The sequence below is a fragment of the Staurois parvus genome, unplaced genomic scaffold (genome assembly GCF_062004578.1).
Source record: "Staurois parvus isolate SC_StPar_1 unplaced genomic scaffold, SC_StPar_1.0 ptg000834l, whole genome shotgun sequence".
NCBI lineage: Eukaryota > Metazoa > Chordata > Amphibia > Anura > Ranidae > Staurois > Staurois parvus.
In genome coordinates this window covers 418,479-435,998 of record NW_028318630.1, presented here as the reverse complement: position 1 = coordinate 435,998, position 17,520 = coordinate 418,479, and the positions used below count along the sequence as shown (strand labels likewise).

The 17,520-nt window shown below is 37.6% G+C and overlaps 1 protein-coding gene across 1 annotated transcript in view; it reads right to left on the bottom strand.

The window, feature by feature from the left end:
* Nucleotides 1–17,520, bottom strand: part of LOC149443738 (dynein axonemal heavy chain 5-like) — a 291,780-nt gene that overhangs the window by 150,004 nt on the left and 124,256 nt on the right. Inside the window, exons 33-41 of the mRNA XM_089655345.1 lie at nucleotides 17,287–17,418; nucleotides 16,059–16,168; nucleotides 15,107–15,203; nucleotides 12,854–13,111; nucleotides 11,130–11,222; nucleotides 7,393–7,592; nucleotides 1,824–2,034; nucleotides 817–930; nucleotides 497–631 (exon numbers count right to left, since the gene is read on the bottom strand). Of these exons, the coding sequence (XP_089511471.1) occupies nucleotides 497–631; nucleotides 817–930; nucleotides 1,824–2,034; nucleotides 7,393–7,592; nucleotides 11,130–11,222; nucleotides 12,854–13,111; nucleotides 15,107–15,203; nucleotides 16,059–16,168; nucleotides 17,287–17,418 (1,350 nt within the window). The remainder of the gene's footprint in view (nucleotides 1–496; nucleotides 632–816; nucleotides 931–1,823; nucleotides 2,035–7,392; nucleotides 7,593–11,129; nucleotides 11,223–12,853; nucleotides 13,112–15,106; nucleotides 15,204–16,058; nucleotides 16,169–17,286; nucleotides 17,419–17,520) is intronic.

Below are 17,520 nucleotides of genomic sequence, written 5' to 3'. Positions count from 1 at the left end.
CTCAATTATTTTAAAGCAGATTATTCTTTAGGAGATCATCTACTGCATATACTAGCAACCCTTTCCAGCTTCAGAAACCGATACACAATTGTTACCAGGTTATAGTTAAAGATCTAAACAGCTACCATAGCATGACATAGAAAAATATTTGTTCATATTGGATTTTCTCAATTTTTTTATTTTTTTGGATGTGTGGGCTTAAATGACAATAGCACTTATTTTTTAATGAAAGTGAGAGTTATGTGATAGTGCAGTTAAATGTCAGCGGTAAAATAACAATGGTACTTGCATATATTGTCTCATTAAACTGCTGTCAGTATATGAGATAAATAGGTCTTATAGTGCAGCACAGAAGATCACAGAGGGGCCAATCTGAGTTCACATTTCCCTCCTGTTTCTGAGAATAAAACAACCTGCCGTAGGGTCCTGGTTTCTAATTACAGGTGTGTTTAATATTATCAGGCTCTACATGGCATCAGTCATTTATTTCTAGTACCTTCTGTGCCCATTCATCTATAGCCACTCCTTGATTAATGTCTTCAATTACTTTCAAGATTCTGTTGTTCAGTGAAATACACACATTACTGTGAAGTTTACTGAGCCAAGCTCCTAAACTAGGACCAATGGCAACCTGCAGATTCAAAAAGGGAAAATCATTAACGTATTCATTTAATACAGTTGCTCAAGAAATAGGAGGAAATTGTACTTTAGCAATGTTTAGTATCCACAGAACAGATCATTCATAAAAAATGAAGAAAAACTGGTTTTAGGGTTATAGTACATTAGTATGGATGATCTGTGATACGTCTTGACTACCTGTTCATCCAGTTGTAGGCATTCACCAGCTTTTCCTGTGACTGAAACGGCATTTATTTTCTTACTCAGTTCTTTAAACATAACTGCTTGATTCTTCTCATGAGATAAACTTGCCTGAGGGAAAAATTCACACAAACAATTGAAATCTGGTATGTGTAAGCCTCCAGAGAAAATGGTCATTGATTGAGTTGCTAACTACCATGACTAAATGCTAAATGACATCACTTGCAAACATGGTCTAATTAAAAACTTTTAAATACATTTTATACCCATTGTTGGGTAGTTAAATCAGGCAAGCACTGGCAACTTCATGCATATTTTTCGTATATTATCACAAACGAAACTTTTTTCACAGATTTTCACATCTTTGTAGTTAAAGCAGATCTTTACCCTCCAGGCAATCTTCAGTTCTATCCACCCCTGCTCCATCCTCTCCCATAATCGTGCTTTTTATTTTATTTATTTAAAAACAAAAAAGTTTGGACTGCCCCAGGTGCATGTCGTTCGCTTAGACAAATGATGTGCACTTTGCTCCCTTTTTGTCCTGGGATATGCCTGTCACATAGCCCAGGAGGCATTGTCTTGCAATTCAATAAAGGAGGAGAGGGTCCGGCTCAACCAGGAAAAGCCAGTGCCTACTAATGATAACACAGAAAAATATGGTGGAGCGGATACTGAGCAATGGCAAAACAGAACTGGGTGGGTGAGTATCTGAATTGACCAGAAGACAACCTCCGGTAAAAGAAAAATGGGGGGGATCTGAAGATCCACTTTAAGCACAAACTATTGTTTATTGTTTCTGTCTGTGTTGTCAAGACAGACAGAAAGTCATGGGAAATATCTACAAAGACAAGAGATGATGGAAAATCGCCCTATTAGGGACTCCGATAGCAATAAAAACCTGATAAAGGCTTTAACGCTTCCCTGTTCTCATCAAAAACAAAATTAAACCTTTAGGTTAAGTTGAAATTTTAGAATTGTCTGAACATCCCACTGAAAGTACTTACAGATTTTAGAGATCTTTGAAAAATACTTTCAGTATCAGTGACATGTGTCATGCTTCGCTGTCCCAAAGATAACCATCCTTCATTTCCCGATCTCACGCTAAGAAAGTCAAGAATGGGACCTGCCACCTCAGCTGCCTCTTCATCAGAGCTCACGTTTCCTTCATCCTCAACTTCCTCCACCTCTATAGACAAAATGCCACCGAACAATGACCTGTACAGTTATTTATTAATAAACAAAACAAAGAACATTATTTTTGTTGAATCAAAGTTAATATAACGCCACAAATCCATGACCTAGGAGATCCTATATACCATTAAACACTGCAAAATATTTTCTTTTTTTCCAATCACATTGCGTTACATTGTGAAAAATATTTTAGTTTCAAATAAAATACTCTGGACACTTTCCAAAAATCATTTATGTATAGTGTAGATGTATCTTAAACATTCCCAAAGAGAGACAGATAAACATGATGATTTGCAAAAGGCATCACATAAGTAACAAAACTGGCAGGCAGCTGAGGCCTAAAATTGCTACCTGGAAAATTTACCACCAGTTGGACAGGAATGATTTAGATGATTAATAGGATAACAAAGAAAATCCCCATAATCCTCATGGTGAGACTGTATGACAGGCATTGCTCAGTTAATTCTATAAGTGCTTTGGATTACACAGAGTCAAGAGCTAACAAGATCTTACTATTTTATACTCTTTTAGATTCACTGACTTCTAAATTAACATCCTTTATTTAATATAAAACATTTGTTTATGAGCTTGTGTTAATCACTTAAAATTAATGAGCTTCCCATAGATTCTAATGGGAACACAGCACATATAAGGGTACTGGGAACCCCTTGTCCCACGGAACCTAAAAAGAGTTTGGGTTACTTCTATAGATTTTTCAAACGCATTGGGGTTGATTTACTAAAACTGGAGAGTGCAAAATATGGTGCAGCTCTGCATAGAAACCAATCAGCTTCCAAGTTTCATTGCCAAAATTTAATTGAACAAGCTGAAGTTAAAAGCTGATTAGCTTCTATGCAGATCTGCACCTGATTTTTCACTCTCCAATTTAGTAAATCAGCTTTGTTGCCAAAATATAACTTTCCTACATTTTAAGCCTAAGGAGGAATGGCAGTCATGTATAATACAGAACATAAGCATTAATGCTCTGACCCAAGCTTTTGCCAAGGGCAAGATTAATATTTATAATACTCCTGCAGAATCTGAGGTCATTACGTAGGGTTTGAGGAAGTAGTATTACCCTCTTGCCAGTCTGACCTGTGTTAAGTTTACAATACAAAGCATAGTATAATCTTTATAATTACTTACGTATTTTGTGAACATCTGAGAATCATGAGAGTGGTGATTTTTTTTACAGGATAGACTTATACCAGATAACATTCAGAGTACACTGCCACTTCTTAGCTTCCTTTTACATTTTTCTTTGATATACTACCACTATGGGTGCAGTTTTTGGTTTGTACAGACTACACAATGGTCATGTGGTAAGGGTGGAAAGAGAAATGATAAGATTTCTTAGATATAAAGATATTGTATATGGGTTGAAGACCAATATATTTGTCTGGCTTGTGTTCAAAAATCAAATATCTTTGTTAGGGGCGTTTTACATAATACAAATGTCAGCAGTTGTCCCTTTTCTAGAGGTCCTCCAAAGAAGAGCTGAGGTGACTCAACCAGTAGATGGTTCCTATGCTAAGGTAGATTTACTTATTAGCTACGACTCTCCTTGACACAATGGGGTTGATTTATTGAAACTGAAGAGTGCAAAATCTGGTGCAGCTATGCATTGTAATCAATCAGCTTCTAACTTCAGGTTGTTCAATTAAGCTTTGATCACAAAAAATGGAAGCTGATTGGTTTCTATGCAGAGCTGCATCAGATTTTGCACTCTACAGTTTTAGTAAATCAACCCCAATGTAAAAACAATAGCTGAATCTATAACAGCCATTATATAAATTCTTGACATTGCCAAAGAAACTTCCAGATCAGACCTGCAAATCCTTGGAAATCAGGTTTATTACTGTAATCACTATTGGAATTACAGTATCTCCTCATCACCTTGCACTTCTAAACATAAAACTATGAAACATAACTATAACTATAAAACATAAAACTACAGATATCTGTTCAGGTTTCTTTTCTTGACAATTTTCAGTTTTGTTATTTTCCATGTCTAATAGAATTCATGGGTTAATGATTTAGCATATGTTTGTCAGGACCCCAGTTTTTTAATGATTAGGGTTTAGATGAACTGCAGTGTACATTCTGGTTCTTTTTATAATATTAATAGTTGAGTTCACCCAAAACTCATTATGAATGGTTATTTTTACCTGATTGTTATGGGGGGTGTCTCACTCTCTTTGATGCATTTGTTATTTACTTTATCTTACAAAAAAGCAACTGCAGGAGCTAGAACACCCATATGCCCCAACCTGGAAAAAAACTGTTTAGAAAATTACAACAGTGTAATCTTGCTGCTAGCGCATTCATGACATGAACTTGGGGGCTGATTTGGCCCATTGGGCTCTACCGAATACTAAATGACAACTTTTGGTAAACTGACTCTTAGAGGTAATATTGACATATTTATGAAACAGTGAATGTGGAATTCAGCGAGAATAATATGTAGAAAAAAGGCACAAAAAGATTGAACACTTCTGGAGCAATCAATACTGTAAATCACTGAATGTCCGGTAGTATAATCCTGGTAAAACATATTCAATTAATTCATAGACTACGAAGAACAAGGTTGTCCATCCACCAAGGGCAGGCTTTGTACACGGAGCAGAGGTTTACTCCAATACATGTAAATAAAAAGAGGACAGAGAGAAGCTCCTCTAAGTGTAGCCACTTGACAAAATGTATTACTCAAAAGGTAAGTAACTCACATAAGAACAAAAGATAAAGGCACATCTGAACACTGTAGTGGGTTATCGCATATGACAGGGATGTCGCTGGTCACTGCTGCCAGCTATACCACTTTTCGTGTTCTGTCTGTAATTTAGCTTTTTCCATTTTATTCCAACAGTCTTCATTCACATTAATGACCATTGAAAGAAAAACTATTACAAATGGATAACCTATCAATAATCCAACAGCATTTGCTAGTATTCAAAACTGTAGTACAATGACATGAACCTACAGTAACCCATAGCAATACAGTCACAAATCATTGTCTTTCTTGTCTGTCCACAATTTGCTTGCTTAGTGTTTTGCACATTGATATGGTTTCATGCATGGTTCTAACTATCAGACCTTTCTGGAAAAAAATGGACAAAGAGGTACTTGTCAAAGCCTTTAGGAGCCCTTTTAACAACATTCCATTCAATCATGTGCAATAAAGCAGTTTGCCTTGAGACACCTTTAGACTGCTTTCATACTGCTGCAGTGTGTTTTCCCGCACCACAGGTGCAGTGCAACTTACCTGCATGTTTGGAGCACGTTAGTTACAGTGGATATAAAAAGTCTACACACCCCTGTTAAAATGTCAGATTTTTGTGATGTAAATGAGACAAAGATAAATCATTTCAAAACTTTTTCCACCTTTAATGTGACCTATAAACTGTACAACTCAATTGAAAAAGAAACTGAAATCTTTTAGGGGGGGAAGTAAACATAAACTAAAATAATGTGGTTGCATAAGTGTGCACACCCTCTTATAACTGGGGATGTAGCTGTGTTCAGAATTACGCAAGCACATTCAAAATCATGTTTAATAGGAGTCAATACATACCTGCCATTATTTAAAGTGCCTCTGATTAACCCCAAATAAAGTTCAGCTGTTCTAGTAGATCTTTCCTGATATTTTCTAAGTCGCATCTTACAGCAAAAGCCATGGTCCGCAGAGAGCTTCCAAAGCATGAGAGGGATCTCATTGTGAAAAGGTATGATTCAGGATAAAGGAACAAAAGAATTTCCAAGGCATTAGATATAACCATGGAACACAGCGAAGACAGTCATCATCAAGTGGAGAAAATATGGCACAACAGTGACATTACCAAGAACTGGACGTCCCTCCAAAATTGCTGAAAAGACGAGAAGAAAACTGGTCTGGGAGGCTGCCAAGAGGCCTACAGCAACATTAAAGGAGCTGCAGGAATATCTGGCAAGTACTGGCTGTGTGGTACATGTGACAACAATCTCCCGTATTCTTCATATGTCTGGGCTATAGGGTAGAGTGGCAAGACGGAAGCCTTTTTTTACGAAGAAAAACATCCAAGCCCAGCTAAATTTTGCAAAAACACATCTGAAGTCTCCCAAAAGCATGTAGGAAAATGTGTTATGGTCTGATGAAACCAAGGTTGAACTTTTTGGCCATAATTCCAAAAGATATGTTTGGTGCAAAAACAACACTGCACATCACCAAAAGAACACCATACCCACAGTGAAGCATGGTGATGGCAGCATCATGCTTTTGGGCTGCTTTTCTTCAGCCGGAACTGGGGCCTTAGCAAGGTAGAGGGAATTATGAAAAGTTCCAAATACCAGTCAATATTGGCACAAAACCTTCAGGCTACGGCTAGAAAGCTGAACATGAAGAGCAATTTCATCTTTCAGCATGACAACGACCCAAAGCATACATCTACAATCAACAAAGGAATGGTTTCACCAAAAGAAGATTAAAGTTTTGGAGTGGCCCAGCCAGAGCCCAGACCTGAATCCGATCGGAAATCTGTGGTGTGATCTGAAGAGGGCTGTGCACAGGAGATGCCCTCGCAATCTGATAGATTGACAGATTTGGAGTGTTTTTGCAAGGAAGAGTGGGCAAATATTGCCAAGTCAAGATGTGCCATGCTGATAGACTCAAAAAGACTGAGTGCTGTAATAAAATCAAAAGGTGCTTCAACAAAGTATTAGTTTAAGGGTGTGCACATTTATGCAACCATATTATTTTAGGTTTTTATTTTCACTTCCCTCCACCTAAAAGATTTCAGTTTGTTGTTGTACAGTTTATAGGTTACATTAAAGGTGTAAAAAGTTCTGAAATGATTTATCTTTGTCTCATTTTTTTACTTCAAAGAAACCTGACATTTTAACAGCGGTGTGTAGACTTTTTATATCCACTGTATGCTTTCCAATAGAGTTATAGTGTGTCCCGCTTGTTTGCTGCGCTTTCAGAAAGTGCACTATACATGTGGTACACAGTTTTGCTCTATGTGAAAGTGCAGCTAGCCAGCCCCAAATACTCGAGTAAGCTGCACTGGGTCCGTGGTACAGGAAAAACAGACCGCAGCAGTGTGAAAGCAGTTTTATATGATGTTATCAAACTGCTATAATGTTTGTGTTAGAAAAATTAAAAATTGTGAAAATAAAGGTAAAATAGAATTGAAAATGTTCTCAATAAACCAATCAATCGGACAAGTATTACTATTCATTTTGCTTCCATACAGCATCATTCTACAAAGACCTAATATATTTGAAAAGCAAGGAAAGTGTTAAAAATATTTTGAAAAAGGATGACACAAGATCTTATTATTATGTGCACATATTGCTTCTTCTTTACAGAAGCAACACACATTTGTTTTCCATCAGGACATATGGTACCTCAAATGATGCTGAAGATATTTAATATCACAAGGGCGGCTGAGCACAGACGCTAGTGCCAAATCTGACAGGAAGTAGAAGCGAGAGAAAGCTTGTCTCATTCTGTCAAGGTAAGAATTCAGAGAAGAGAAACAGATCTCTAGCTCCTGGTAGAAGTGCCTAAAAAGCACGTCTTTAGGGACATCGCTGGTGCAGCAACACTATATGGAAAAAAAATGAAGTCATAAAGTTTAGATTAAATGAATTCCCACACTTAAGACCATTGCAATATAATATTCAATCATCCATATTTTATTGCAGCTTATCATTTTGGTGACTGCATTAGATTTCTTTCTATCCTTTATTTTCACCAGGCAGCTCTGTGAATAACACACTTCCTGCCCCTGGGTGGCTGCTCTCCCTTACCACACTGTATCTAAGGAGGAACCATGTTTGTCACCCTGAGCTGCTCTCCTGATCTGTAGTATTAACACTCACTTAGTTTCTACATTACATGGGGATTTTTCAGTTTACAGGAAGTAGCTTGGAAGGAAGGTAACATTGTGATATAAATTTCGTTTACGTGAACCACCTTTCTGACAAGATCAAGAGGAATTTTCTATGCTTGCTAACATTTTTCTTAGCCCGAAAAAAGAAACTAATGCAGCCACCACATCTAAGGACTGGTAAGCTGCATTATATAACATTTTTGTTCTTGTATTTAGATATTCTTTAATTCATCAAAAAGGCATCAAAAAGGCATTATCAAACAGTTAGAAAGTATGGCATATTTCACAATTCATTTACTTTATGTAAATCATATGTTGCCTCTCAAACCTAACATTCCAAGAGAGTGTTTGTACATGTTAGTGCATATTGGTTGTGTTTAGATATGTGCAGTTTGTTCTGGTCTGAATCTAAATTCAGACAAATTTTTAGCTATTCAGAGATTCAAATAATTTCTGAATAACAATAGTAACAAATTTTGTTAAAATGTGTTTAGTTGCTTTTCGTTTATTCGATTTCTAATGAATTCCAAATTTTCAGAATGTTCCAAATTCGAATCTGTGAATTCTGTGTGAAGAAAAGCTGGTTTCTAAGGAGAAGGTTGTGAATCTGGCAGCCGAGTCCTTAACCACGTCCAGTCCAGACACTTTTAACCACTTCAAGTCCGGACACTTTCACCCCCTTCCAGTCCAGGCCAATTTTCAGCTTTCAGTGCTATCACACTTTGAATGAAAATTGCACGGTCATGCAACACTGTACCCATTCAACTTTTTTAGCATTTTTTTGAGACAGATAAAACTTTATTGTGGTGGTATTAATTCACCACTGGTATTTTTATTTTTTTGCTATATAAATGAAAATGTCCAAACATTTTGAAAAAAAAAGTGTTTTTCTTATAAAATTTTGCAATAAATAATCTTTCTTCATAAATCTTGACCTAAATGTATTCATCTATCTTTTTAGTAAAAAACAAAATAGCCCAAAATTAGTTGATAATCAAAAATTATATTATTCAAAACATTTTTTCAATTTTTATATTATTATTTATGTTTTTTTTTAACATACTGTCACCCTAGCAGAACAGTGTCACCATAGTGACACTGTACTACTTGTGGGGGTTGGTGAACATTTTTTTTTCTTTTTTTACACTGATTGCTTTTACACCCATAAAGGCTGTAAAAGCAATAATTTCTCCTTCTCTCTGGCTGCATTCTTGCAGCCATTGAGAAATACTGTGAGAGCTGTGATTGGTCACAGCTTGTCACATGGTACAAGGCTGTTGTGAATAGCCTTGTACCATGTGACCTCTGTGATCATAATAAAAAGTAATAAGCAATAATGTCAGGAAGTGACATCTTGTGTACTACTATTCATGTGATCACTGATTGACCATTCAGTGATCACATGAATCAGGACCTCACACAGAGGTTCTGTACAGTGATCTGCCGATTGCGGTGCTGCACGCTCCCAGGGAGCGCGCACAAGCAATGAATGTGGGGGGATGTTTAGAAATGTCTACCCACATCAGCAGCGCTCCCATCTGGCCATTTATCAACATGGGCTGGACAGGAAGAGGTTAATAAGCGATAACTCATTAACCCACTGACAGCTGATGAGTCATTGGTTGTTAAGGACATAGCGGCCGGCTTCCCAGCTTTCTCATTTACAACCAGAATTCGGATTGGTCGATAAATTTTCAACTGATTCAAATTTGGAATGTTCTGAAAATTTGGAATTCGTTAGAAAATGAATAAAAGAAGTGAAACAAACCTAAACACATTCCAAAATGAATCTACAAAACAAAATTAGAAACAAAACGAATGTATTAGAAACAAAACTAAACAAATTTTTCCATTCTGCACATGTCTAGTTGTGTTGGTACGCATTGTTGCTACTACTTGTTGATCTTCAGGGCTGGGACAAGGTGGGAGACATGCTGTCCTGGGTGCTTAGTTTTCATGTGGGAGGGGGAACATCTGTGGCATCACATGTAGGAGAAACTGTCCCGGTTGTCAGTAGATTTGCTGAAGCCACAGTACCAATCACTGGGGTTTATTTACTACAACTGGAATCTCAAGCACCTGTGCATGGTAGCCAGTCAGCTTCTAACCCGTTTGTTCAATTAAGCTTTAGGAACAAAACCTGAAAGCTGATTGGTTCCTATGCAGAAGTGCACAAAAGTCTGCGTGAACCAGATTTAGTAAATAAATCCCATTGTCTTCCCCCTGCAGTCTCCACAGCTTGCCCCAAGCCAGTATAACAGTTTAGAGGGAAGGCCCAACCTGCACCTCCTCCTGAGTTCCAACCTGCTCCATCTCCCAACCTTTATCATGCCCTGTTGTAAACCTGCCTTGCGCCCAGCAGCTTTGAAAAAGAAAGTTAGCCAGGTACAGTGAATGCATGGTTTTTGAGGAGGCTGTATGTATGTATGTGTTTGTAAGTGAGCATGTGTGTATGTATGTCTGTGAGTGTGCATGTACATTGTGTGTGTGAGAGTATGTACGTATGTATGTCTGTGAGTGTGCATGTACATTGTGTGTGTGAGAGTATGTACGTATGTATGTTTATGAGTGTGCATGTACATTGTTTGTGTGCGTGTGAGATTATGTACGTATGTATGTCTGTGAGTGTGCATGTACATTGTGTGTGTGTGAGAGTATGTACGTATGTATGTTTATGAGTGTGCATGTACATTGTTTGTGTGTGTGATAGAGTATGTACGTATGTATGTTTGTGAGTGTGCATGTACATTGTTTGTGTGTGTGATAGAGTAGATAGAGAGTACTCTGAGCATTACTTTAAAGTATTGTACAATGTATGTTACACACTGCAGACTTCTGCACTCTGTACATTTCATGCTTTGACCTCTGCACTCTGTAAATGGGTATGGCGATAAGGTGTGCACATCAGGCATGGGTAAGATTACTGGGCATGCACATCACAAGGGAAGGGGGAGCAGTTTAGCATCTTCTGGGCACTGGATGACCTTGCCACAGCATTGCTAATATTTGGGGTCTAGCCCAAGATCAGAGTAATAAGGTCCTTTAAATCGCAGAACTGGATGGACAGAAATACAAATCATTTGGCAAGTAAAACTGTTTCCCTATGTTTATACAATTTGTGTGTTTAGCTGTTTGCCTTGACTGTATATGTAACTGTTTTGGCAGGTGACACAGTCACATGTACTGTATATATATATATATATATATATATATATCATAACATTGCATAACATTTCTATTTAGTTTCACCTGCAGAACATTTTTTGTTTTATATGCAGAGATCATCATCACAGTCCATCGTCTGTTGACTTTAGCAAACCTTCTTGAATCCTGAGGTAGCTCCTGATTGAAAAAGTAACAATAACACTGAAACATATTAAATAATACTATAAATGTCATAATTTCATATTATTAAATCTATTTGCAATAATCCTATGTAGCCTAACGATCATTCATTAAACTTAAAAAAGAAAATGAGACATTGGCCACTGCAACCAGTCAGAATTCTTTCTTAATCTATACACACAGCTATAGGTGAAATGTGATCGGTTGGTTGATTCCTTGCTACGGTTAACAGCTCCAAATGTCTCTTTTTTAGTTTCAGTTACACAAATATGTTACATTTCTTACAAAAAATCAAATACAGCACTAAGTGCCTGGAGTTTGTATGTTCTCCCTGTACCTGTGTGGATTTCCTCTGGGTTCTCCGATTTTCTCCCACACTCAAAAGACATGCTGGTAGGTTATTTGGTTTCCATCTAAAATTGGCCCTAGTATATCTATGAATGTGAGTTAGGGACCTTAGATTGTAAGCTCAAGGGTTAGGGATTGATGTGAATATATGTAAAGCACTGCGTAAATTGATGGCAGTACACATATACCTGTAATAAATAAATATTTTTCTGGTTCCCTACATTTAGCAATATGGCTTAATCATCATCATCTATAGACCTCTAGCAAGAAGTGAAAACATCTCCCACTGATGCTTACATAAACTGATAAACAATTCAAACAGTGGTTGTTACAGAACTGTAGTATTTAGACTGGGTTGTGTTTGACCAGCATTCTTAACTAAACCAAGCTACCATTGCAGTGAAAAGTGAAGAGTGTGCTGCTTATCAAAAACACTACTATCATAGTGAAATCCCACCTTTCCAACAACATTTAGAGCAAACTAATATTAAGCAACACCACTAAAATCTTAAAAGGAATATAAATCAGTGAGTGCTCTTGGTAAAAAGCAGCTATGCACAAAAGGTAACCAGATAAAACCTTAAAAAATTCATAAATCAAAGTGCAGCGCTAAAACAATTACAAAAGTGTCCGTTTATGTGACCCAATATAATATGTAACTCTGATATAATGAATAAAAATATAATGAATAATAACAGTTAATACGGTGACAATCTGTGCTTAAAGTGCCAACTGCAACAATGCTTCAGTGATTGTGCTTATAGGTGTAATAAAATTACGCACTCACCAGATGCGCAATGGACATGCGCATATAAATATATAATGAAAGGTCCTCTTAAGGAAGGCAAGGTAAGCCAAGTAACGGATTATCCTCCCTCTAGGTGGCGGACACCACAGCAAATATTCCTGTGGGAAGTCTGCAACTTCTGAATCCCCAGAGGGATCCGTTACTCGGCTTACCTTGCTTTCCTTAAGAGGACCTCTGATTATATATTTATATGCGCATTTCCATTGCGCATCTGGTGAGTGTGTAATTTTACTACATCTACAAGCACAAGCACTGAAGCATAGTTGCAGTTGGCACTTTAAGCACAGATTGTCACCTTATGAACTTTTAATATTTATTATATTTTTATTCATTATATCAGAGTTACATATTTTATTGGGTCAGATAAACGGACACTTTTGTGATTGTTTTAGCGCTGCACTTTTATTCATGTACCACCAAAATCTTGATGCCCCAATTTTACTTAAAACATGCTAAAATTGACTTAATTTACCTGGATTATGGTTGGATTATTGTATATTTCTTCTAGGTGCTGCCAAAGCTCTTGGACTTCTATCCACAGCTCTAACACCTCACTAACATTCTTCAGCTTCTCTGCCCAGGTTGTGGCCTCTTCTCTTAGTGGATCAATTTCCTTTGAGGTCAACATCTGTGCAAGAAGTACTTGGGCATCTTCCAGTTCTTCCAGTAGCAGCATGGAGTCTTCCTTCACCAACACTACCTTGTTTTTGTAAGGCTTGAAGTTCAGCACCTGTGTGCATAAAAATCACATTAAACAGAATGCTTCTTCTGAAGGCTGCATGGACCTGGATGTTGTTCCACTATCTGGAACTTAGCACTGTGAGCACAGCATGTACTAAGCAGGCGTATCATTAATGTGGAACAAAGAAATCTGCTTAACAGGCAAGATTATACAAATAGGCAGGAATTGATTTCAATAGCACTGGTGGTTCCAAACATATCAGTAGTTTAAAGTTAACTAAGACACAAAATTGCAACCCAAATATGCTAATTTTAGGACCACAAAACAGAAATTGGGTAGCTTATAGGCACTTAGCCACTTCAGTGTAGAACCCTGAAAATCATTCCCAAGCAATATGTAGATTGTGCTGACTGATCTTCTTTCATTCAGGAAAATTAGGTTGGCATCTGGGTTGTCTGCTGAGTACATAGGCATCACAATCATCCAGTGCAAGCATGTACAGTATGTTTGTACTTTAATTTGCTAACAAAAATAGTGTGCTGTGGTCAGATATGCTTGATATAAGCAAAACATTTTTTACATCGATAGAAAACGAACAAAAACTCAGCTAAAAGAAATTGTGTCTTCTCAATATTTTGATGACTCTTAGCACCTGATAAGGTGGTAGCTTCTATAATTACATTGCTTTACATGGCATGGAAACTGGTTGATCAAAAATGGATGTCCTTTAGCTCTCCAATGACTGTGAAGTGGAAAAACCAATTTAACATTGTTAATTCTTGATCATAAGAAGATCATATTCCAACATAGGAATAGTAGCTGAAAATTCAACAGATTATGGTACCCTTGGCTGGCAGTGCCAGGTCTGGCCCTGTTTCACCTGATATCAGACAGGCTACTGTCCCTTTGAGTGTGAGGTCAACTTGTGCACTTGTAGTCTTGATATTGCTTTCTTGAAGAGGTCTTATTGATATTCCAGCCATTCATCACAGATAAGTACTTTGGTCTGTTTGTGCAAGTTAGGTTGAGGTTATTAAACAGATCCATGTTCTTGTTCATACGGTGTGCCTTTTTTTTACTTGGAAAATAAAAGTGTTTTGATAGCTTTAATTTTATGTTATGGTTATGTCCTATGTCTTGTTCTCAAACAAGCTACTGATTGATGATCATGGGCAGGGGCGGACTGACCATTTGGAAACTCGGGCACTGCCCCAGGGCCCGGGGTCAGTAGTGGGCCCCATGAGATGCCCCTGGTACCTTTTTCATAGGCTTTTTTGAGTTTGGGCAAGGACACATGGGCTCCATGATCCCCTATTGCCTGGGGGCCCCATGAGTTGTCAGTCCGCTCCTGATCACGGGTGTCCATATGTTACTACTGACTTTGGATTACTTGAACGGTCTCTGTATGTGTGCATACATTTTTTTTGGTTTGTTGTCTAAAGAACCGCTATTGGGGCTGTGTGTTTTAAACAAAAAAACCTAATACAAATGATCTGATTAAAAAAAAAAGTCAGCTAAAAGGACTTTAGAAATGTTATTTTACTTGTGGTAAAATGATGGAAACCATCAAACATAAAGTACAGTGGAGGGAATTAATCAAAATGGAAGCAGACAGAATCTGCAGCAGTTGTACATGGCAACTAATCAGCTTTAACTTCAGCTTGTTTAGTTCAGCTTGGAAAAGACAGAAGCTGTTTGGTTGCCATGCACAACTACTCCAGATTCTGGCTGCTCCAGTTTGATAACTTCCCCTCCTTGTAGTTTGGGTTTTTTGGCACATCTGAAAACAATGATAAAGCATAAGGTGTTGCTGGTGCCTATTAATGAATGAATAAACTGTTAGGGAAACACAAATCAATTTTAAACAAAAAGTATAACCACCCAGTATGTTAGGACCTACACAAAAGCAAGAAAGTACAGTCAATTGTTATTAACTGCCCTATGTTGAAAAACATAGTAGTATTAGAGAATCAAGATAATTAGCAGTGGAGATTTGGCTTGTGTTTTTCCGATACCGCTTATGATTTCACATCCATGATGTACCTGCTCACTCCATTCCTCTTCAACTTTCCTCATTTTAATTTCTAGATCCATCTCCTTCTTTGCTGCTTTTGCTATGGAAATTAACTGGTTCTGAAACCTATATTAAAAGAGAAAGTGGTACATTTTTAATTACTTTCCTTCATATCTACCTGCTTTAAAGGCCTGCTGGTAAGGTCTTAAGTACAGTATGTACCTTCTACTAAAATTACCTAAAGAGCCCTCTTCGTTCCCTAGTGTCTCAGACATGTTAAGATGACAATACTATTCCCAGCCTCAGCTTGATTTCTGAGAACATGGAAAGTTAACATTAGAGTTGGACACCAGGAACTAGAAAAATGTCTGTGCCTGGTGTGTTTCCAGTCTGGTCTGAATGTTACTTGGTGTGTAAATAAATGTTACCAGTAGAGTTCAACTTAAAACAATGTCAGATTATCCTAGCTGCATTAAATTTGTTTCATGATTTTCATATATATCCTAACTGGTCTAATAAATGTATGTTGTATGTTGTGGACAGAGGACCCTACTTCTGACAGCCTGGCAAACTCTATAAAACACTGATAGCTGCTGCAATTGGATGAGGCTGGATGGTGTACCTAGTGGTACAAATGTTTAGGGCAATATCTGCCCAGGTATTAATGCCTGTACCACAGACTTCCGGGATTCCGCTCCAGGCATTCGTCCCTGGGGCATATTTCCCTGAACGTGGGTACTGCTAGGTTTAGACACTGATTACTTAAGCTTTAATTTTTTTCATCTGATAGCAATTAGTTTCTTCCAGCCATTCTAAAACTTGAGATGCTTTAGCCAAGGCGGTGTAAATGTTTAGGTTTATGGATGTAATGATATTTATAGTGTACAGTTTACTGCATATAGCATTGAGGTTTATAGCACAGTTCACACATATTGTTTTGTCCTACTTATGCTTTAGTTAAGATAAAACCATTCTACATACTTCAACAGTCCGATATCCAGAAGGTGGGTCACTTTAAAGACGTTTGCTTCAAGGGGGAAAGAGCTTCCGGTAACTGCCATTACTTGAAGCCAGTGACGGTTCCGGATTTCCTGAACATAATGACACATACTAAGCACATCTTGTAACAATTAAAATGATTACTGATAGTTTTTTAGCAACTAATTATATTTTTTCCATTCTACAATACACCACAGTGATCTTTTTACACATTCAAAATTCAAAAGGAAATACAATGGATGGCTTTGAACACAATTAGAAATGATTATAATGAGCACATTAAAGTAACCCAATGACAACTTCAGTAATGGAAAAATGGGCATATATTATAAAATAAACATAAACAAAGGATACGCTCAGTAAACACTGTGTGCCAAATTCATACAAGAGATATAGGCAGCTAAAAGTACTCAAAAATCTTGACCTCTCTTAATATAGTCTAGACCAGCAATGGGCAAACTACGGCCCTTTTAATCCGGCCCGCGGAGCGTGATACTGTCAGGATGGCTGTCAGGATGTGTGTAGGCGGGGCAGCGTGACGAACGTGAGGGGAGCTAGGCTCCTCTCACAGTCCGCCCTGAAGACCGGAACGGCGCGGGAACACGGTGAGAGGAACGTGCGGAGCAAAGGTAAGTGAATTGACACAGGGGGGACTTGGGGACTTAATATGGGGGATGAATTAATATGGGGAATGAATTACTATAGGGGGGGTGAATTACTATAGGGGGGATGAATTACTATATGGGGGATGAATTACTATGGGGGATGAATTACTATATGGGGGATTAATTACTATGTTTACTATGGGGGAATATTACTATACTTACTATGGATGACACATACACATCATTCATCTACTCTTGGTCCGGCCCCCGGGTCCAATATATGAACCCATTGCGGCCCTCAAGTCAAAAAGATTGCCCACCCCTGGTCTAGACTCATCTGTCCTCCCAAACATTCTTATTGGACGTATAATGTGATGGGTGGCCTCACTGATAAATAAGATGGTTTGTGACCAGGGGTTGAGAATACGTGTGATTTCTAATGTGCGATTTGCATATAATTTCGACCGCTATCATATTAGTCTTTGCAATGGAGGTCTGTTAAGTGGATTACTATGGCTGTGGCCAAATATTTCCTACATGCCAATGGCTTTTCTTTTTAAGTATAAAACTTAATGATTAAACCATTTCATCTTTAATTACAATACCTTAGATTTAAATTCATGTAGAAGTGGAAATACATCTTCATAGAATTTGATTTCACGAGCCATTTCATTGTATGCATCCCAGTCCTTCAATTTATCATTCCAGATTTGACATTCACACCAGTATTCCTCAATCTTCAAAGAATAAAACAAATTTAGCTATAAGTAAAATGTATTTTTGTAGACAAAATACTTGATTTTAAATAAATATACTGAGCTTGTAAACTATCTGCCATT